The sequence below is a fragment of the Acipenser ruthenus genome, chromosome 4 (genome assembly GCF_902713425.1).
Source record: "Acipenser ruthenus chromosome 4, fAciRut3.2 maternal haplotype, whole genome shotgun sequence".
In the NCBI taxonomy this organism is placed as follows: Eukaryota; Metazoa; Chordata; class Actinopteri; order Acipenseriformes; family Acipenseridae; genus Acipenser; species Acipenser ruthenus.
The window spans coordinates 98,480,707-98,504,884 of NC_081192.1; the positions used below are offsets into that span (position 1 = coordinate 98,480,707).

At 38.8% G+C, this 24,178-nt stretch overlaps 1 protein-coding gene across 8 annotated transcripts in view; it reads left to right on the forward strand.

The window, feature by feature from the left end:
- LOC117399578 (sickle tail protein-like) overlaps positions 1 to 24,178 on the forward strand; it is a 242,430-nt gene that overhangs the window by 61,049 nt on the left and 157,203 nt on the right. For 5 of the 8 annotated variants that reach the window (XM_059023167.1, XM_059023168.1, XM_059023182.1 and 2 more), the window contains exon 1: positions 20,461 to 20,913. The exons of 1 other annotated variant lie outside the window; for it this stretch is intronic. In XM_059023167.1, coding sequence (XP_058879150.1) covers positions 20,697 to 20,913 — 217 coding nt within the window. In that variant the 5' untranslated portion in view covers positions 20,461 to 20,696. Of the gene's footprint in view, positions 1 to 20,455; positions 20,914 to 24,178 lie in introns of those variants that run through there. 2 more of the 8 variants (XM_059023177.1, XM_059023175.1) reach the window with 1 other exon arrangement.

The window sequence follows — 24,178 nt, forward strand, 5'->3', positions numbered from 1 at the left end:
GTGCTCTCAACTCGAAAGCTGTTTGGGATTATAGTTTGTTCTAACATTTCACAGCAATAACAATGCTAACACAGCTTTTTTCAAAAGTTTTATAGATTATTATAGCAACTGTTTTATTTTTAGATTTGGTTTTGTAAATGGTTGGCCGTCCCCTACAAATAAATCCGGTATATAGGGGACTAGTATGGATATTTACCATTGCTGTAAATCATTAGATTTGATACAAAGATAAATATGCAAAATACATGTGTCACTTTTTGCTGCCAGAAGAAGTAAACCCCTTTTGACCATGTTGTTATGAAATAATATACTCGTGTTTATTTGATGTTATATTTTTGCTGGCAAGTGTGAAATTTGTTTTGGTTGTCTCAGACGAATGCCTTGTTGATAGACATCATAGTCCCGTTCACATTTTTAAAATGAACAGAGCAATATTAAGAACCATTTATTTTCATGCTGGCAAGCTAGTATGAAAGGCTTTCACTGTCAGTGCCTATTCTATATAGTATGTGTTTTATAGACCACTTAGAGATGTTGCAAGCCTGTGACAATTCCTAAGCACTGATGCAATTCTTCAGCACATTTGTAAGGAACCTCAGTATTAACAGGATTTTCTTTGCAGTGTTGTGGTTTTGCAGCTATCGACTGGTGCGTTCACAGATTGATTTAGATTTGCAATGATGCCTTCAGGCTTGGCTTCTGTGTGCCTAAATCTCCCAGAAAAATAAACAGATGGCACAACATCCTCACCATTATTCTCTGTGTAACTCCACTCAGGACTGATGTTAAGTCAGTGCCAGCCTGATGCTACTACCACTTCTGCTGCCTAAAGATTAATGACATACAAATATCAACCGCTAGTCTGAAAGTAAAAAAATAAGACAAAATCAACAGTGTTTTACAAGATGAGTTGCAGTCCTGTTGCATTATGCGTGAGCAGTCACAGACCCAACGCTGCGCTTCATGAGAACAGTTCTGTGAGCATCCTTTCACAGTCTAGGATGAAGGCTACTAGCACCGCCCTGCAGGTCCAGTGTGCCTAACAACAGAACATAAACTACCAATCACAGAACACTCGCACACACTCCCTAACACTAACATATACACACACACACAAACAGAACACACAGTCCAGTGGCCACGGCCCCCTGCTCGTGCCACAGTTCTGACTAAGCTCTCAGCTGTCAGTCTCACACGCAGCAACGCAACACAGAGCCTCACCGTTAAAATATCTTGTCTTTAACCTAGGATTTGCATATCACAGGAAAGTAGAAGTGAGTAAACTCTGTATCCCTTATATGAGAAGTGGGTAAACACTATATTGCCCAAATTAAAAGTGTGTAAACATCGTTTACCTGCGTGTACCCTCGACTACACGACTGCCTCCACATCTGGAATTACAAGATATTACGGAATGGTTTGGCAAATAAAAAATAAAACAAATAAAAAATGAATCTCTGGTAATTTCCACTTTCTGTTGTTACTTAAATGAAGCAGACACATAGTGAGGAAAACAATATGCAAAAAATCTAAACTGTATGGTGTCAGAAGACTGACTGTGCCAGGCTTTGAGCAGTGCGCTAGAATTGGGGTCTGTGAATAAGTACATTGAAAATTTCTACAAGATCACAGTTTCATAAGGGGTAGACATTATTCTAATCACCTGACTTCCAGCTTTTAGAAATCTAGCTTTTTAATGGTCTAAAAAGGAACAGCGATGGAAATTATAGCTAATGTGATTTGTCTTAAACTGATTTGGGGAAGACCTGGGTTGTAGAAGATTGTGACATGTGAAAGGTGTTAACCAATGAGCATTGTAATGCACACACTTAATGCAGATAGTGAGAACGCTGCATTGACCAGTGTGCAGTGAGGTTTGATCACAGATAGTGAGAACGCTGTATTGACCAGTGTGCAGTGAGGTTTGATCACAGATAGTGAGAACGCTGTATTGACCAGTGTGCAGTGAGGTTTGATCACAGATAGTGAGAACGCTGTATTGACCAGTGTGCAGAGAGTTTTGATCAGAGATAGTGAGAACGCTGTATTGACCAGTGTGCAGAGAGGTTTGATCACAGATAGTGAGAACGCTGTATTGACCAGTGTGCAGAGAGGTTTGATCACAGATAGTGAGAACGCTGTATTGACCAGTGTGCAGTGAGGTTTGATCACAGATAGTGAGAACGCTGTATTGACCAGTGTGCAGTGAGGTTTGATCACAGATAGTGAGAACGCTGTATTGACCAGTGTGCAGAGAGGTTTGATCACAGATAGTGAGAACGCTGTATTGACCAGTGTGCAGTGAGGTTTGATCACAGATAGTGAGAACGCTGTATTGACCAGTGTGCAGTGAGGTTTGATCACAGATAGTGAGAACGCTGTATTGACCAGTGTGCAGTGAGGTTTGATCACAGACAGTGAGAATGCTGTATTGACCAGTGTGCAGTGAGGTTTGATCACAGATAGTGAGAATGCTGTATTGACCAGTGTGCAGTGAGGTTTGATCACAGACAGTGAGATCGCTGTATTGACCAGTGTGCAGTGAGGTTTGATCACAGACAGTGAGAATGCTGTATTGACCAGTGTGCAGTGAAGTTTGATCACAGATAGTGAGAACGCTGTATTGACCAGTGTGCAGTGAGGTTTGATCACAGATAGTGAGATCGCTGTATTGACCAGGTGCAGTGAGGTTTGATCACAGATAGTGAGAACGCTGTATTGACCAGTGTGCAGTGAGGTTTGATCACAGACAGTGAGAACGCTGTATTGGCCAGTGTGCAGTGAGGTTTGATCACAGACATTGAGAACGCTGTATTGGCCAGTGTGCAGTGAGGTTTGATCACAGACAGTGAGAACGCTGTATTGGCCAGTGTGCAGTGAGGTTTGATCACAGATAGTGAGAACGCTGTATTGACCAGTGTGCAGTGAGGTTTGATCACAGACAGTGAGAATGCTGTATTGGCCAGTGTGCAGTGAGGTTTGATCACAGATAGTGAGAACGCTGTATTGGCCAGTGTGCAGTGAGGTTTGATCACAGACAGTGAGAATGCTGTATTGACCAGTGTGCAGTGAGGTTTGATCACAGACAGTGAGAACGCTGTATTGACCAGTGTGCAGTGAGGTTTGATCACAGATAGTGAGAACGCTGTATTGACCAGTGTGCAGTGAGGTTTGATCACAGACAGTGAGAACGCTGTATTGACCAGTGTGCAGTGAGGTTTGATCACAGACAGTGAGAACGCTGTATTGACCAGTGTGCAGTGAGGTTTGATCACAGACAGTGAGAACGCTGTATTGACCAGTGTGCAGTGAGGTTTGATCACAGACAGTGAGAACGCTGTATTGACCAGTGTGCAGTGAGGTTTGATCACAGATAGTGAGAACGCTGTATTGACCAGTGTGCAGTGAGGTTTGATCACAGATAGTGAGAACGCTGTATTGACCAGTGTGCAGTGAGGTTTGATCACAGACAGTGAGAACGCTGTATTGACCAGTGTGCAGTGAGGTTTGATCACAGACAGTGAGAACGCTGTATTGACCAGTGTGCAGAGAGTTTTGATCAGAGATAGTGAGAACGCTGTATTGACCAGTGTGCAGTGAGGTTTGATCACAGATAGTGAGAACGCTGTATTGACCAGTGTGCAGTGAGGTTTGATCACAGATAGTGAGAACGCTGTATTGACCAGTGTGCAGAGAGTTTTGATCAGAGATAGTGAGAACGCTGTATTGACCAGTGTGCAGTGAGGTTTGATCACAGATAGTGAGAACGCTGTATTGACCAGTGTGCAGTGAGGTTTGATCACAGACAGTGAGAACGCTGTATTGACCAGTGTGCAGTGAGGTTTGATCACAGACAGTGAGAATGCTGTATTGACCAGTGTGCAGTGAGGTTTGATCACAGATTTTGGAATACTACTTTAAAATTTAATTTACGCTCGTTGAATTACAAAAACTGTATCAGACAGAAAAATTGTGAGTTATAAAATGTTGTTGTTGTCACCATGAAAGCGCTGCATTCTAAATGAATATTTATATACTGCATATACTCAGAATGGCCTTCTTATCTTTATGAGAGGCAATTGTTTCATAAGGTTACAGACAAGGCTTTGTTTCAGGATTTTCTTTGATTGCCTTCCGAGTACAGGGTATGTGTAATAAATCTCAGTGAATTCTTCAGTTAGTGGCTTGCTCTTTGTTTATTTAAATGTTCAGTGCATATAATTTTTTAATTGGACAAAAATAAATGAAATTTATAATTAAAGTTCGGGAGGAGGGTCAGACACCAATCTCCGCATCACCAAATTGAATCATTCAATTTACACATTAGCTAATTTAAATTGTTAGCACTATAAATACCCGCTTCACTTATCTCTCAGTTGCGTTTTGATTTCATCGTAACCCACCACCTCCCCATCTCCACCTTTCTTAATAACAGTTTTTATGTTTTATCAAATGGGGGTCTCAGCCTCGTCCAGTCGGCCAGGCAGCGAACCCTCAAACCAAGTTAGGTTTGATGCCAAATGAATGTGTATATACAGCATACTTTTCTGTTAAATCGCATACTCCGCATTCTCTACAATAAATATTTGTACTAAAACATGTTGTGATTGGTGTTTGTCCCGAACTACTGAATGATATATTATCTTGGCATGGAGCTGGCTTTGAACCATTACTGTTGATTTGCCATGTAGACGGTTGTTCGTTCCAGTAGGGGCTGTTGGCCAGACGAGCATTCAAATTAAATGCATATAAAGGAGTGGGTGGTTTCAATAAATAGTTAACAATGATCCACCTCTTTAGTTGTGCTGCAGTCTTTTTGATAAAAGGGTTACATTATAAGACAACTCAAGTAATTTTGGCTAATGCCATCTTCAGTGCAATGATAGACTACTGATGAGAGTCTCTGTGCAGCCCAGATTGAAACATACAGTGGTTGAAGGAACATGTTACTTGCTTAGAGTCATACATTCAGAATTTAAAAATAGCGGTTCAGTCTAATTGGGCTTAGAATTAAAAATCCAAAAGGCAGTGTTGTGAGCCAATCAGAAGAAGGGGAGGGGAAGAGAAGAACATTATTTTGTATATATTGTGTTATCGGTAGAGCATGTAAATTCATTATGGTTGAGGATTTGAGCTTTGACTTTGTGCACAGCCAACCCTTATCGACTGGCCAAAAAATGCATCCAGCTTGTTCCTCAAAATACTAGTTGCATTAACTAATGTGCCCAACAAGACCATCTCTGAGGTGTTTCTGGAATGGCAACTTTTGCAGAAAACCACCACAAGAAAGCACGGTTGCAAGTGAGTCATGCACAGTGGCCCATAAACAGACAACCTTCAACACGACAAGAAACACCTCTTTCTACTCAAACAATGCACCGTGTGCTACAGCACATGTCCCTATATTTACAGTGTTCAAAGTAGGGCTGTCAGTTAAGCCTCCAAGTAGCAATCGATTAATTGGGCCACAAAATATAATCATTCGAAAAAATATCGATGATTTTACCGCCCACAGAAAGTTTAGTTGATAAACGTAAATAATGTTATTAACTGTGCGAATTTCAAAACTGTAATTATTGAATCGATTATCCGGTATTTGTCTTCATGTATATTATGATGAATGGAATTGATTGAAAAAGCTATTATCGATTTTAATTGTAGCAGCCCTAGTTTAAAGGGATCCCAATCTAGAATTCATAGTGCAGGCGGCACAACTGCAGCGGGACACAAAGTCGTACTGGAAAGGGTTCACTGCCAGCACTGTACCCTTTATTCCTTGTCCAGCCAGCATGCAAAGACCCGCACTGTTCAGTGTTTAAACAGAGCCTATACTTCACTAATAAGCACGGAGATGCATTGTGTATTTAAAAAAATGCACTGGTTTGTAAGTGTTGAATTGTTTTCATAGAAGTATTTTCTCTGTCATTTTATATTATTCAAACAAGTTAGTAATCTTATTAATTACCCATGTGCCATTCCAGCGCCCAAGGCTTTCATTGACTTCTTTTAGTTTTGCTCGATGCACAGATCCATTTTAATGAAATAAGGGCACAGCAGAACATACAGTATTCATTCTGCACACTGACTAAAGATCATTCATTTGAATAAATACACAAGCATACACACTCCTGTATTTATTACATATGCTAAATGCAAATGATTTTAATAAAATATGCGTACCAATGTAAGATCATATAAAAAATGATAATGTTATTCTGGATTTGTGTTATATTTAGTTTCATGCCGTTTGTCTTTAAATGTGCTTGCGATATTGAGAGGATAACAATACATAATTGTTATCCTCTCAATATCGCAAGCGCAGTGTGGAGTAGTGGTTAGGGCTCTTGACTCTTGACCGGAGGGTTGTGGGTTCAATCCCCAGTGGGGGACACTGCTGTTGTACCCTTGAGCAAGGTACTTTACCTAGATTGCTCCAGTAAAAACCCAACTGTATAAATGGGTAATTGTATGTAAAAATAATGTGATATCTGTATAATGTGAAATAATGTATAATGTGATATCTTGTAACAATTGTAAGTCGCCCTGGATAAGGGCGTCTGCTAAGAAATAAATAATAATAATAATAATGATGTGAACTGTGACTTCGTGGTTTGTTAATGTTGTTCCATAAACAAGGTAAGTTCATGCTTTCGGCTCATGGTTATACAGTTATATTATGCTAGTATTTAAAACGTGTAGTTTTGGTAGGAAGATTTGACACAACACAGACCACTGAACCTCACTGTACAGCTGTGGCCAAAAGGTTTGCATCACCTAGAATTTTAGGATTGACACATTAAAAAAAAAACATATATGGACATAATTTAGATCTTAGATCATGTAATCAAAGAAACTACAAAATGATATTGCAAACGTACTATACCGGAAACCATACTAATAGTACAGTATTTCATGTCAATTTTTAAAATTTGTCAGCTTTTCGTTAATTATATGGAAAACTACAAAGCGGTGTGTAATTTAATATGGTAACGTATCATATATACCCACAGCTGTGGGTACCACAGATACGTGATCAGTGGAACCAGTACAGCTATGGACAAAAGTTTTGCATCACCTGTAGCAGGGAAGGAGCCCTGCACATGAAGAGTGGGTTTTGTGTATATATTGTAAATAGTATTGCGTAAATGTGTGTCATTATTGTAAATGATTCATGAAGTACCTGATTGCTTGCTGTGTGTGATTGCCAGCTGTGGATAATCAGCTGGTAGGTGTGTTCCAGCGGGGCGTCAGGTATAAAGAGGTCCTGTTTGCTCACCTCGGGGCTGCTGCAAAGCCACGGACAATGGGCTGAAGATCGTCCACGCTACCCAAGCATAGTGAGAGAAATATGTTGCTGAAATCCTCCGATCGCCGTGATAGTGAACCGGGATCGGAGCCAAAAGGAGCTGCCAAAACCGCAGACGGCCGGAGTCGGGGTTTGTGTTGATACATAAAGATTAGTTCGGGGATCCCCATAAAGTATAGCGAGGTGAGCAAGCGGGACCTCCATGCATGATTAGGGAGTAGCGCACACCGTTTTTATGGCACCTTTTATTTTATAGTTTTTTGTATTGTGTTTATTTTGTTTTGTACGCTGGCCGTATGTCCTAAGTGAGCTACCATGGTTGGTAGTGTCACATGAGCTGTTTTCACTGTGTGTGTGTGTGTGTGTGTGTGTGTGTGTGTAAATAAACCTGCGCACCTGTGGGGCGTGTCAACTTCAACCTCTGTCTGGATCTCCTGCCTGTCACTCAGCAGCGAATGCACGTACCCACAAGCAAGTACCTTGTTAGAATTAACTCATTTTGCTTCAATAAGTCAAATGAAACCTGTTGAATAATGGTATGTTAACATATTGAAAATAAAAGAAATTATGTTCATATAGTTTTTTTTTTTTAATTATGTCTCAATCCTAAAAGTGATACAAAACCTTTGGCCATAGCTGTAGACACCTGCACCTGTTACATAGTGCAATTTAGTGATGCTCTTAACCAAGCAACCTTTATCATTCCATGGAAGCTCTTGAAAAAAAATAAAATAAAAAGGACTTCATTTGTCCAAAAAAATATATTTACTCTGGGTGTCCAAGAGTCTGGCATCAGACAGCTTTTTGTACAGGTTTTGAAAGCTTCCTCTATTTGGAAGGAAAATGCGAAGCAGCCTGAAGTACAATCCAGCCTTCTGATTTCCACACAATCACAGTGTGCGTAGCCAAGAGCTCTCGCTGCTTCCAGTAGGAACATGAGATTATTAGGCACATTTACTATCCAGGTAGTCTTGACAGTTTAGAGAATACATCAGAGGCGAAACATTTATAAGAACCTTTGTGAAAGGCACTCATGGGCAGCTCATACAATACAGGCTGCCGTAGTTCACAGTAACAAAACTACATGACCAGAAGTGGTGTTGAAGAGTAAGTAGCGGGGTTCTGTAAATTATAGTGCTGCACGTCCCCACGTGCTGCTACAACTGTTTAAATAACAGACCTGTCCTTGTTCTTTTCATTGTTAACATCCTGAAAACGTTTTATACTTATAAAGTCTGTTTCGAGGCTCTTTTCAAACTGTCCGCTCTAGTGCACTGATAGTGTAAGGATTATTGCCCACATTGTCAAACAGGTAACACAGCAATAACGATCCATGATGTGGTCCGGAACAGAAAAACCAGAGCACTTGTTGTTATGCTGTTTTTTTTTTTTGTTTGTTTTTTAATTGCTCTTCCTGCAGTGATTTAGAGGACAGATCTCAAACCCCAGTGCACGAGAGCGTCCATTTTGAAAAGAGCCTTCAAACATATTTTTCGGAACCCCGCGACTTACTCTTCAAGCTACCTTTAAGTGGAAAAGGTATATTTTGCTACCTCTATGCTTTCACAGTTGCCCTTTTCGCAGCTGGGTTAGAGAAGCTGCAAGCTGTCTTATATAAATGAATGTTCTGCTGGTACAGAACAGAAGCCCATTAGTCTTTTTTTTGTTGTTGTTTGTTTGTTTTTTTACTCAATTTAATATACGTATATAGTGCTGTGCATAAAGTTCCTAGCATAGTAATACTAATTCTTGATTAAAGTTGTGCATTTTGTATTAAGATATAAAGAGCTATTAAGATAATATATTTACATTAAAAATGTTTTATGATGTACAATGACTCGAAATCAGCAGATTATTTAGTGCACATCACCCTGCAAACAGCACCAACAGCATATGTGAGCAGATCTAGTTGATAATGTAGCTTTACAAGTGCCAGCTGCGGCTGGACCATACGGTGCTTTTGAAGGTGTTGATTATTAAGGTGCTTCCTTGTTAGAAGTTGTTCATCCTTTGGAGGCAACATGCTCTCCTCAGTTACACCCCATTGATTGTTCAACTAGCCCCGATAAAGCCTTTCACTCCCATTCTCCTTCTCCTGCTTCTCTTCAGTGTCTCTCAGTCTTCCTCTGTGATAATCTCAGATTTTTGCCTGGAGTAGGCCCACATCACCATCTGTTTTTCATTGCAGAAGGCTCTGCTGAACCCATTTATAGTTTACACTAACACAGATCTCCTGTTAATGAGAAAAACTGGGATGTACAAACATGACAAGATCTTAACACCTACTAAATAGTTAACACTTTTTAAGTTTCATCCAGCTTTGTACTACCAGAGTTTCAGATAATAATTATACAACCCTGTATTTTCCCCAAAATTAACAAGAAACAACATATTGTGCTTAATACCAGAAGCAGCAGCTCAGGATCTTTAAATGAGCTGCCTAATATGTTTATTTTTATTTGTATTAATATAATTTTAAAACCATGAAATCATACATTTACATGACTATTTTACGGTCATAATACAAATAGGTCAATAGGCGAATCATATTCAATTTGTCCCTTAAAGGGATTCTTTCCTCAATGAAGTTTGTTCCTGTTTTAACTTCTTCAGCACCAGCCTTATGCATTGTAGTGATGACAGTATTTCCATTTCTCTGATCTTCATTTACACACATCCACACACTCAAGACTTCTTAATAAACACTTAAGTAACTCTTGCCACGCTCCTTGTACATACAAGTTTATCAGAGCCTCTTTGCACATGTTAAACACCCTTCTGGAAATGAAATGTGACACTGTAATGAATTCAGTTGTTATAGGCCTACTAAAAGGTAACATGTTTGTTTTTATAGTCAATGCTAAGTGGTACAGGCTCTTCAGTTATTAGATACATATTTCCTAAAAGGATTACCTGTGGAATAATAGAGGGACCTGTCTAAATCCATATCTCTGTTATTTAAATCTAATGTAAATCTAAAGGTCGCTATTTAAATTTGCTAACATAGTAAAAGTTTCAATAAACCCAACACACTTTTTATATCAATAGCAAGCCAGTTTGTACTATTAGATACAAAATATAATGAAGATACAGAATAATTGCTTGTCATTGTCAAGTAGATTTATTCTAGGTTAAATTTGCTTTAAATTGTTTTTGCTTTTTCATGGCAGAGAATTACTATAACATATGGCACAATTATGCAGACATTGAATCAATTCCATGAGAAATATTGCCAATATTTGTCACACACTTGAATTAATATAATTTGGGAGTACAACATGTTGGCTGATTTTTATGCTCTCTCAAATTGAGCCACCCACACTTGTCTCCTTTTGACTTTATCCACATTAGTGCCTTATGCTTTTTTTCCCTTTAAGGTCTAAAATGGATTGGTGCCTGGTAACACGGGGCATACAGAGGTCAAGCTTACTCTTACATCTAGACCCTATACAGCCAAATTATCAACTACATAGCTATTTTCTTTGTGTGTGTGTGTGCGGGATAAATATAAATTATCCCTGAGATCTCTGAGAATTAGATACTATAGAAATAAGCTGGAGGATGGAGCCCTGCCATGAAGGACAGTGTACAGTACAGTGGAGTCCTATTAACATCGATTCAAGAAGCGGAGAAAGCCAGTGAAGTCAGATCACAATCTGTGTGGCTTTTTGTAAACCAAAGTTATAATGCCCCCAGACTGTAGAGCTCTGTGCCCTTTTCTATTAGAGATGCTGCTTCGGGCGATATTTTGAAGTCAAGATTAAAGACTTACTTTGATAGTTTAGTATTTACAGCCTTACAAATGTTAATTGTTTTTATCTATTTTATTTGCTTATTTGTGTAACATCAGTAGTGTAAGGATTCAAAATTCTGCCCTAGAAGCTATATTTCAGTGGGATTGCAAACACAGTGTTTACATGATAATGTATTCCACAAAAGAGAATTAAATTACTGTAATGCATTTTACTTTTATAGCACATTCTTGAACCGTCAGCTTTACAATCTGAACCTAGGGGTTTTGTTTTGTTTTTTTCATACATTGCTTCCAGATCCACCAGGAGATCTTGAGGCGGTCAAACACATCATGTTTTTGAGATTTCCAAGGAAATTGATTATCATTTTAATTGTATATACCAGACATGTCTTCAGACAACTCACATGAGAAATTGGGCTGAGATGTGCATACTGCTTATTTGCTTGTTGAACCATTTGTTAAAAGTCTGTGGAGATGAATAGCTTAAACACATTGATAGGTTTTCATTTCTGTGCTGCATGTTAATTACAGCATGTTTGTTTCCAGCCATTTAAACTTTTAACATTATGACTGTAAGTTTCTCAGTGGAGTCATTCCTCTGTTTTTTCTGTGTCCTACAATTTACCAGTCTACTGCTGTAAACATTTGGAAGGGAATATACTTAAATACATACAGCGGGTGACTGAGCTGCAGAGTGCATTGCCTGGTGTAAAGTGTGTAAAAACAGTAAGTGAGGTCCTTTAGAACACTGTAAGGTGTCTATTGGAAGGTTTTTTATACCCACTGTTCAATGAGTCACAGCCCAGCTTTGTAAGCGAATTAGGACTTAATGACAGTGACTTATGCAGAATACCAAAAACTAGCAATTTTTGGGGTAAATTGGAAAGGCAGTTTTACTTTTAAGTAACATTTTACGTATCCTCCATTTCTGAGTAATTATTAACTATTTATTATATACTGTAAGTAGCAAGCTTGGAGCCACATTTATGTTTTATTTGAATCTACAGAGTATATTTTGTAAATAAATGCAAGCTCTTCTGTGTAGTGGCAGTTCTTAATAATTCTGAGGCAGGATTTTACAGGGAAACTACCATGAAAAGGATATAGGGTAAACATGGGGAGCCAGGACGCCACTGGTTTGACAAGTCTTCAAGGTGTTTACATGGGGAGCCAGGACGCCACTGGTTTGACAAGTCTTCAAGGTGTTTACATTGTTTCAAAGGGATACGTGGCCATTCCTCAGTGATTACTGCCTCTGTGTTCAGTGAAGAAGGAGTTAAAATCTGCTGCTAAGTCTGTTCATCCCTTTTGATACTGTTCCTAGCGAAACAGCCCTTATACATATATTATATATTTAAAATGTATTGCTATATTTATACATAACAAATTTACTCGTCACATCACAGGTGTTTTATTTTATTTAGTCTAACTCCTTCACATTATTTATGAAGTATACTTTAATTCTGCTGGGTTCATGGAATTGTAAACTGTAAAAAAAAAAAAAAAAAAGTAAAAAAACATTGATTATTCCTATCAAGAGCAAGATGAAATGAATTATTGTGCCACATTGACTTCTACTGTAATGTACTGTTTAACTTATTTTTGGTTTGAAATTGACATAGTCTAACATATTGCCCATATGGACATGATATCTTGCCGATATCAGTAGTTAATCAGCGATTTTACATTAATACATTTGCATTACATTGGGGAAAACATGCATCTACTGTATGACACAGCTTTAATATAGTTCTTTAGTGGAGGTATCATTAGTGGCACATTGCTTAGCTTTCCTTGTAGTTATGAATAGAAAATAATATGTTTTGTCTTTTAAATAGTTCATTTCATCTTCTGCTGCATACATGCTAGGAGAGCTCCTATCATGCACAGAGGTTGAAAAGAATCGTTCATTCCTCCTTACTGACTGTGACAGAAATACAGTGATTCTTGGTTGTAAATCTCCCTCCCGATCTGTGAGGGTGTTAAGCAGCGAGAACAGAGTTCTTTGGATGGGCTGGTCTGACAGTTCTTTCCCAGGGTCGGGAAGTCGGCCAGTCTGGATGAAGGCGAGGCTCTGTTGCAAGAACGCATTGACCCGGAAGGGAAACGATGTGGTAGCCGCAGATTGGAGAGGCGGTCGCACTCGTTTACCAAGAGGTTATGTGACGGCATAAAAGGGGGTGGAGAATCACAATCTGTTCCTTTGCTTATGGTTTGTGTAAGTAAACTGAGAAGGACTGTGAGAGACCCGTTCCTAATCAGAAAAGTACAGTGAGTGTTTTGTTTGTTTTGTCTTGTAATTGTCTTGTCTTGTTTTGTCTTTTACGTCACCAGACAGCTAACACAGTTCTGGAGCTGTCGCCTAGGGGCAGCACTAAGCCAAAACGGCACTTCACCAACAGTCACTAATTAACCTGTGTCACCCACCACGAGCACTACTGCACACACCCAGGACTGGTGACCGTGTATGTATTATTGTGGGTCAGATATTGTGTTTATTAGTTGGGACTGCAATCCCGTTATTGTTTACCCCGTGCAGTACACATTGTTGTGTGTTGCTGGGGGATTATTGTTTTGGTCACCAGACCTGGAATAAAAATAAACCCCAATTTTCCAAACTGGATTACAAGGCTCTGTCTGTTTAATTACCGCACTGCATCACTCCTGCACCTGTTCTCACTCAGCCACTTTGCCACACCGACACAGACACTGCAAAGCATGGTGTCATTTTCAGAGCAAGAGCTAACGTGATGTCTTGGTTATGCTTGTGACACTTTCACCTGTTGATTAGTCTTAAAAGCTCTGCCTGTGAAACGATCAGCATAACAAGCTGCATGCTATTCGGTTTCAATGTTCAAGAAACCAGGCCAACAGTTAACTGATTCACTAATGCAATTTCTCTCAAGTGAAGTTGAAAGTCCAGAGTCCCATTGAAACTAGATTGGCGCCTAGATGTGTATATTTGTTGGTTGCAGCAGTGAGGAAATTTCAAATAAGAGCTTTTAAATAAGGGTAGATAAAAAGGGTTTAAAATATGACCCCTACCCCATTACCAAAGACTTTCAGTGGCCGAGCATAGTACCACGGAGGAATGCAGGCTTGAGCAGCAAAAAGGTCTCCACACTTGGCAATGGAAAGTCTGTGGCAACTGGCTGCGTCAGTGCTGCTTTTAAACCAAGCCACCATGAAACCCAGCCAGCCAGCCACAAACTCTGAGAAATGCAGAATGAAAGTTATAAAATCTTTATACGAAAAACAAGCTGCAACAACAGCGGAATGCAAAAAACAGGACCAATTCAAAATAATGAGCACACATGGAGCTTTAATTACTGCTGTTAGCTTTCAACAGAAGCAGAACTGTCTAATTGATTTTCTACAGTGTTGCCATTAAAAAAGTCTATTTAAGTGGAATTTTAAAAAAGCCGCTCCATATTCCAGAAAGTCCTGTGTACAGTGTAATCAGCAATTTGCATGAGCTTTATGTGACTGTCAAGCAGATGGACAACCACTAAAGCTGTCAAAAGGATAATTATAAGTCATGTCATCACTAGACCATACAAGTGTCAACTGCACCTATAATTCCAGCTTGATTTGTTGTCACACATTTAAAACTTGAACATACTAGAATAAACACTTCAAACTGACAAACAAGGCATCTCCAAGTTACGTTACCACGGTAAACTTACAATAATGTACATTTTAATCTTAACATCAAATATATGCAGCACCTGTACACAGTACTTTATACGCCGTCATTTAACATAAACAATGGTGTGGATTGTTGTAAGGCAATTCAATTAAAAATGTAATGCCCATATAGATTATACCTAAACAGAATTAATCTTGTACTGGCTAGATAGATTCTGGTAGATTATCTACAAAATAGAGATCTGCCATTTGAGGAACTTGTTATAAATGTATTTTTAAAACAGCAACTACGATATGCACACACTTCATTATTATTATTATTATTATTTATTTCTTAGCAGACGCCCTTATCCAGGGCGACTTACAATCGCAAGCAAATACAAATACATTCAAGTGTTACAATATAAGTCATACAATAAGAACATTCATAAATGCACACTTCAATCATTTTGTTGAACTGAATTCTTGACTGTCTTTTCCATTGGCAGAAGGCATTGACCTTTAATCTCTACAGTATCTTTCGGATGCCATCAGTTCACATGGCCTTGATGTCTTCCAGGTACAGCTGTCCCAGAACTGCCATTCCAAGGGCTGGCTGTAAAACTTAATGCAGCAACCTCAGTTGTAAGCGGGGAGCTGATAATATTCCTTAATAGGGACATTTTGTATTCTGTATTACTCTGGGAAAGCACAGTTCGCCGCTTTGCCTAATTTTTGCAACAGGGATTTGTGTAGATTATTAACCATGAAATGATCTCATCTATTTGTTCTTAACTTGAAGAAGAAATGAAGTCTGAATCCATTTTAAGCTTCCTTTCGTTGCAACCCATCTAGTAGCTGCTCAGCCTATGGTTGACTTGGTACAATAACAGTCTTGACAGCTGCAAAGGATTGCAATGAGAAACAGCATTAGCACAAAACGAGACAGGAAAGTACTTGCTCTAAGGCAAAAAATTGGAAACAAAATTCATGTCCTGTCCTTCTCTTTATGCTTTTCATGCCCAGCAGTGATGCGCATGAAAAACAGGAGTAGCAGCTTTTAAAAGATATTAACTGAACGAGGCACTTAAACTAGAAAGGATTTTGTTTACTGTAAACCCCTTGTATCCACGGTCTCAGAATTAGAAGCCATAAATAAAAATGCTCAGAGTGGAACATGTAAGGAATTGTTTTGTTGGCTCTTACCATATCAAAAACGCCACAGTATAGATTATAGGACAGATAAAATTGCCAGTAGAACTCTTACTGGTGTTGATATAAGCCATACACAAATACTCTTAAACACTATTGTATACTGCTTTACTGATGTTATATACAATGTGTTACAAAATCCTATTAGAAGTGTGTTTCAGACCATAGCAAACCTTGATTTAGTCCATTGGTATTTGTATGCAAAAGAGGGAAAAGGTAAATGACAGGAGTTCCATTAAAGTGGCTAATGTACAGTATGTGCCTGATTTGAGATGCCACTGTTGAATTTAATGAAATGAACTAGTTTTCAAGCAGGTGGTGTCAACAGTACTGATATTGAGAACAAATCATGGTATAAACTCACTGTGGTGAGGATGATGTCATGAATGGGGTTTGTCTGAGTGTCGTGGCATCCGTCAGACGGAACTGGCTCTGATTGGTTGACACATACAGAGGAGTCTGCTGTATACTATATAGAATGTTATTATCAAGTATCCCACGCACCCCTTATATTACATGTAACCTGTGTATTACATGCAGCAATTCTCACAACATTTGTAAAGCAGTGTTCATTATATATATATATATATATATATATATATATATATATATATATATATATATATATATAAATGCAGTATTTGTGTGTGTCTGTAGACTTATTTTGAGTAAATCTCGCAGACAGCAGGAAATTAAAGACAAGTACAGTAGGTAATGACTCACCTTAATTCTCATGGAATGTAATCAGTTTAGTGAGTCATGTTTGGCTCACAAGTGAAGCATAATACAAATATTGTCCAGCTGTATTTGGATAAAGCGTTTGGTCAGACAGAAACAATTCATTTCATGTTGTATTTTTTTTTTGGTTTTTTTTTTTGGTTAAAGTGTTACCATTGTTATGATTGTGAGCCAATATTGGCTAAAAATATTTTTCTTAGAGGCTGTGGCGATGAAGTGTGATGTGAGTCAAATCTACCCTCCAGTACAATACATAAGACATAAAGAGGACGACTGTTGTTTTACTGTGACCAGATCAGCACTCATGTCATCTGGGCAAGCTTATCAAAAGCACAAGTCTAGCTCAAGAAGACAATATGAAATCAACAAATATTCAGAGCATCTGAAGGTTTTATGCCTTGGACTGCTCATTGATTGAACAGTGAAGACCCAGCTGTAGAACAATGTAAACGTAACAGTGTATAACAGTTGTAATGTCATCAATGGTATTGCTAATGTTCAGTAAGGCATATAATTTATAACATGTGTGTAGTGTAATGGATCTCCTCCTAGTGGCTAAGATACCCATTCATTACAGTGGGAGTTCAAAAGCAAGTTTATTTTCCATTAATTTACAGGTATGTCATCGGCTCCACCTGAAACCCTCTTAACTGATTGCTTTTTTTTAGATATCTTGGTAGTTAATTCCAGTTGTGTGAACCGAATGAAAGTGCTTAATAATTTGAACAAGATATATGTAAAACTGTACATACATAGTTACAGTACATACAGAGAGACAGCCTCCCTTTCCCTCCAGATTATGATATATGCAATAACATGTGGTAAAGAAGGCACTTAGCAAGTTTGATCATCATTTTACAAGCGCTGTTCTAGATAATTGCAAAACAAACCAAAAAAAGATGTCATTGTTACATACAGTACTGTACATTCAAATCTAAAAGTAATGTAAATGAGATTTTAGGTGCAGTGGATGAAACACTGACCAACATACTATGCAGGGGTCAGTGAGTAGTTTTCAGTTGAATTGTTTCTTTTCCAAGTCCTGTCACATGGCTTTCTTTTTACATGAGGCCCCTGCACACAAGGCTTTGACAGGTCTAGTCTTACACCCAATTGACTTTCACTCAAGTCTTTTAACACAAGTGTCCATTCAATGTCTGGGTCAACTGAGAGCAGGTTAATTATTAAATACCTAAGAACAGCTTGAACCAATTACCTCGCCCTGTACCTGAAGTGGAACATGGGCATTGTGACAACAGATAACAGCGAGTTAGTGAACCCTTTTCATTGTAAGTTTTGGCAAAAACTTAAAAGTAGCCTTCAGCTGAGCCCAAGATACTTATTAAAAAATTCCTTTTTGTTTTATATTTCCATAGCTTTATACATTATATTTTAGGTTTAAATTATGAAGCTTTAGTGTTGTGTTATACTATACTTTTATGACATGTGAGAATGTAAATATATTAATGTTAATAGTTGATCATGCTTTGACAGGAAGACTTACCTTTTTCACATTAGAAATGTGTGATGAAGAATAATATGTCATGTTTCTTTCTAATTCAGCTGCCTCCTTTTTTCTGGTAGGTAAACCCTCCACTTGGCACATGTTCCATAGGATATCTTCAGAATTGGATTGTTTCTGTTCATCTTTCTGTTTAAAGCAGTGCTTCAGGTAGCAGTCGTCAGGTTAAACAATTGTTGTAGAATGGGGTGTAAGGTTCAACACGCAGTCATGATTAGGGAGGCCTGTCACCATCGTAGAAATGTTTTGAAATGGCAGCCTAAATTAACTACCCATAAACAATACAAAAACTTTCATTTTTTCAGCTTGTACATCGTAATTCCTAGGTAGTGTGTTAATTCAGCTGCCAATTATTGACTGTCCAGCAGGTGGCATTGAAGTATATACTTATGGTTGGTTCTAGGTGTAAACAAGAAAATAAGTTGTTTAGTCAATAGAGCCAGTAGATTAGTAAATGAGTTAATTCTATAGGGTGATGCAAAACTTTTGGCCATAGCTGTTCATGTCCAGATGGCGTCAGACTCATGTATTTGCGGTTTGTTGTTGACCTCTTTTTTTTTATCTCATGTTTGGGTGGTCTGTATTTTGTAGTGGGGATTGACAAAAGTGCAGTAAAGTGAACCAGCACTATCATTATTTTTTCATTCATGTCAATATAAATTCGGTGGCATCTAAGATTAGACGGGTTAAAATTTGTGCCCACAGGGGCAAGCGTTGATTCAGCCGAGACTAAAAGGGAGATGTGTTTAGGGTTCTGCTAAAGGGTTTGTACAGTGTTAAACTGCATGCTTCCTTTGTACTGCAGGGAAATTGTTTAGGTGGACTTTAGTATTTGCCATTCATTTTCTCCTTTTTTTGTATGGAGAAAAAAAGATCCTATAAACTCTCATTCATCAGTTCTGTGGTTAAACTAAAGTCAAGTAGACAAGCATTGCAACAAAATGTCTGTCCCAATGTCTTCATCGATTTGTCTACTTGACTCTTATATCTGTATAATGATATGAAGTCCTATTACGCTCTGGACATTGCTAGGGCATTGCCAACTTTTTTTGAAGAAAAAAAAGAATAAAAAATGTTTTATTATCACATCTAATTTGTGTTTTTTGGCTTGTCAGGCTTCATAGCATGTGACTCCTCTAACTCTTGAGGTACCCTGCAGCAGGGGGCATCTCATTACCTGCAGCTCACATTTTTCACTTTTCCACTGGGGTAGCCTGTGGCTTATACTGAAATACTGTGCTGTGACTATGGGTAGCAGTGTTTCTAGGAAGCTCTTTTTGTTACATCATTTCTGAGGTCAAAATATCAGTCTTGATTTTTTTTAAAATACTTTATTGAGATTCGTCCCGCTTGTGTGAGCAATCAGGTTTCTTTAATCTTCTGTGAAATGGTCTGACTTATTACAGGAAGTTTTCAACCAGGGAATCCCACCTGACTGTGTTAGTCTTTAATAAACAACCTGCTGGAAGAGAGCAGGCAACCACACAGGTATACCCGATTTAATATAGTCACCGTGAGCATCTCAGTAACACAATAGAATAGAATAAAAAAGTGGCTATTATTATTATTATTATTATTATTATTATTATTATTATTATTATTATTATTATTATTATTAAAAGCAGGGCTGTTGTGTGAATTGGTTGCATTTCACTTTCCATCTTTTGGTTTGAATCCAGCACAGTATTCAGGTATTGTGCTTTTCCTGCATGCAGTGGACTGCATTGGGCAGAAATTAACTACAGTACCAGCCTATCTGAGCGGCACACATGACTGCATATCTTTATGTCTCATTAGGTTTATACCGAAAGAAGTCGAACACAACACTGTGCATTGGTTAAACTGTAATCCTTCCCACTGAAATCTGCTAACCATGTTGTTTTTTTTTTTGTTTTGTTCATGTAGCATTGGATGAAGACTGCTATTTAAAAAAAAAAAAAGATCTGTAATGTTTGCATCTATAAATATACAGGAAAGACAAGAGAAAGGGGGAAAAAGGTGATAAATGTTTATTATAAATCTGCCGACTGGATTGGGAAACTGTAATAATAACATTTGAAAAGAAGAGCTCACATCTGTATTGGCTTCTAATGGTGTACCTGAGGGGGTGGGCTCTGCTGGAATTCTTTAGTTGTGCCCTGTGTCTGGTCTGTGCTTGCTAGAGGGTTTTAACAGTCAATGACAGAGCAGCTGTTCTCCAGTGAGCAGAGAGAGAGAGAGAGAGAGAGAGAGAGAGAGATAGAAATCACTAACGCAGGGGCAGACCAGTCATCTGTTTTCATCCCAACAACATCCTCACATTCCACAGGTCTGATAAACTGTCTGCTGACCATACAGTGCCTTTATTGTTCCTAAGAGAAGATGAGCTCCGGAGGCACACTGCTCTAATCCAGCCGCAGGAACGCACCTTTCACAGCAGAGCCCCCCCACCCCCACTCCTCCCCCTCTTAACTTCACTAAAGGAATCAGAAATAAAACATTGGAACTGAAGAGCACAGGGCAGAAGGAGGGAAAAGAAGGACTAAGGAACAGGCAAGATGTCCAAGCCTTCCCGCTTAGCTAGACCCTCATCAGCCGGAGCAGCTTCTAAGCTTCCTTCGGCCAGGAAAGAAGATTTCGGCAGCAGATCAAAAACAATTAGCTCAGGTGAAAAGCTGCTGAGGACTGGCAGCGAGGGGACCCTGGTCAAAAAGCAGCCAAAGCAGCAGGTGCAGATGGCACCAGTGTCTATGCACAGGAGAGCTGCACACAGAGGTAGGATTTACAGTAGGTCTCTGGGTTAGGGGACCTGTGTCCCTCAAAACTGTACAACTCAATGCCTGTGTGGTTTATACTGTACATGTGCTGGGCTAGCAACTAATCTGGGAGGTAAAATTGCTGCAGCACAGAAATCCCATTAAACGGTGGTACTGTGTTTGTTTTTAGGTTGTTGTTATCCAGTTCTGTAAATCTTTTCCAGATCGATCAAGCACCTTGATGATTTTGGTGCTTATACAGCACGATTGTTTGTGGTGTCTGGTGATATAAGGGTATGTTTGCTCAGTTTATTAATTCTTTCCTTAAAAGTTCTCCCCCTGTTTTGAAACTGGATTCAAAAGCATTCCTATCGCGGAAGCAAATGAGCCACCTACATTGTGTTCCGAATCCCATCACAGTGGAGTCTGGATTAGAGCTGGAGATAGTCATTAGCTACACGGTGTAGCTGATTAGTTAGTTCTCCTGATCATCACATTTCTTTCAACTGTGTTGCTTTAATTCCTATGTTTTTTACAGACATTTGTTATACAGTCTACAGCAGCAGTTTAGCACAGCCCGGTATTTGTTTTTGCAAAACTCTGACAATACAAGCTATATAATTTCTATGATATTAAAGAATACTACATACAACTCATAACTTTTTCATGTAGCCTTTCACCAGTAGAATACATCTACTGTAATATGCCCTAAATCCCCAGATGAGTTATGAATCCACTTCCACTGCAGTGATTCTGAAAGACGGGCAGTTCTCTCAGCATACACACATCAGGGTTGTGTTATATTATCAACTTCCTTAAGCTAATAATGTACTCTGGCAATCACATACAGCGTCTCAGGCAAATGGCAGTCAGATTAAACTCATGGCGTTTCTATAAATTGATTGCTTCATATGTACCATGTATAATAGAAGGTTATGTTTGTTGACAGGACCTGTTTAGTTATTTTCCAGTTGAAGTTATAATAAAAAAAGAAATGCAGTGGTGAGAGCTTGCTGAGTGACTGGATGCCAGGAGCTCCTGATTTACTGTGCCACCTTGGGCTAGTCAATTTACCTCCCGGTGCCACAGTGCCACACAACTGTGAAACTGGTTGCAAAAGGGACCCTGCTGGAAACCAGATTGCTACCCAGCTGGGTTTTAATCTGATATTAAAAAGGGAATGTGGAAAAATGCTGGTTTTTCAGGAAGGCAGTTTATCACCCAACACATTTACATGTGCTGTGCTTCCTTATATTTAAACATACATGTTGTGTACATACAATATGCTGCATGCACTGCACTGAGACCTAAAGTAGGTGAGCATTACAGAAGGATTTAAGCACAAAATGCATTCTCTAAGTAGACCTGGGATATGGGGTTTATTTGTATGTGTCATGCCACTCAAAAGTATCTCGCTTTTTTAAAACCCCTTTCTGTTGACAATGTCTGCAAGCAGTGTGGATTTTAGTCACTTGAAAGACTGCCTTATCCTTTAAAAACCAAATCCTTGCAAGCTTATTATGCCATATCAGTCTTTTGTAAACACAGGAGCCAAGTTATTCTGTGAAACAAATAACGTATTTGTATGACAGAATCTTCTGTAACTCTCATGGGGAATTTGTGCTGCCAAGAAAGATATTGTCGGGGATTGTTAGACAGCGTGTTTGTTGCCGGTACCTGGGCCCCTGAAGTTAGCATTCCAGTGTGTCCTGCAGAGAGCCCACTGGAGACAGAGGTGGTGACACCTTGTTTGGCTTAGTTTGACTGATGGTGTGTGCACTTTGAACAAGGGGAGGGGGCGGAACCAGAGGTTAAGACTGAGGTAGAAGTCAGTAGATAAGAACAAAGTTCAGGAATGATTCTTTCAACCTAGCCCCAGGCAGTATAGCATTAAAAAAAAAGACTAGTGTCTCATACCCAGCTTTGATTCATCAAACAATCAACTGCAAACTTTCTCCAGATGTTGCAGCCTGGACAGTCTGGCAAGAATGTACCAGGGATTTGCTCATACATGATTATGACTGTATTTGTTTTTGTTCATTCTGTAACATATCTGTGATAGGAATCTGGAATTTTTTTTTTTTTTTTTTTTAAAGACGTTAGAGCCTTTTGTATTGACACGTGATAGGAAGTCGCACAGACAGTAATTGTGTTTGTAAAAGGCTATGTCAAATTCCTGTCTTTGCTGCTCCTTGAAGGTGTGCCGGACATGCATTTACCTGTTTTCACCTAAATATTTGTTTGGTTTCCTCACCTTCAGTGGTCTGTGAATGAGCTGTATCACTAACACATGTATTGGATTTCAAATACAGTCTAATTCTGTTAACAGATCTATTACCAAGCAAAACAAAAGCACTACTCTTCAGTCTTGTTTGATCATTTAAGACTTTTTACTGTAAATTTGGCATCTTTTTTTGTATTTGTTTCCATACTGTACTGTGAAAATGAGGTATTTTACGAGGTACAATAGTTAATACTATTTCTGTGAACAATGACTCTTTCAATTATATAATTCCTATGGCTTCCCCACATTGCCCTGCATGCAAGCCTCTTTGAGGGCCTCTCTCATACTGGGTTTTGCTGCTGTACTAACAAGCTGAGGTCCTGTCAATTTATGGTCTTGGTACGCCAATACGGCAGGATAAATGTCAGCGTCCCGGATAAGAGGAAATATTCTTCCAATCTGCTTTTAGAACACTCAATGCAGAAGTTAATTGCCATTGATTGGTACTCCATTGTAAATGTGAGGGAAGGGTGTTTTTTCTTGTTTTGAAATCAACACATTAATGAATGAATTTATTGAATAACTGCTGCATAATACGTCTTAAAGGCAATTCTGAGTAGGAGGAGGAGTTTCTGCACACCCCTACTGGAAACATGAACTCTTAACTATGAAATTAAATGAAAAGTTGAACTACACAACGATGAGAAGGGCAGTGAAAAGGTGACCGAAGCGAAGTCAGGGTTGAAAAATAGGTTTTAAAACTGAGTCCCAGTAACTGCCTAATGTGTGTTCAGATCCAAAGATTTTTCACACGAGCCACTAAGAGGTTGGCTCTGAGTGTATCCAGCTAAGAACAAAATTGCATTATGCTGATTCAACTCACAGTAACTGCCAATATATGAAATACAGGGGTACACTGCACATACAGCCAATAGCAATTCAGTGTCCTCTGCAGCTCATCCAATCATCTTTGTCACAACATCAATGTAACTTTCAGAGGCTTAACCAGGTACCTCATAGGGAGGGCTGTATTTTTTCACTGGTCTAAAAATGGGTATTT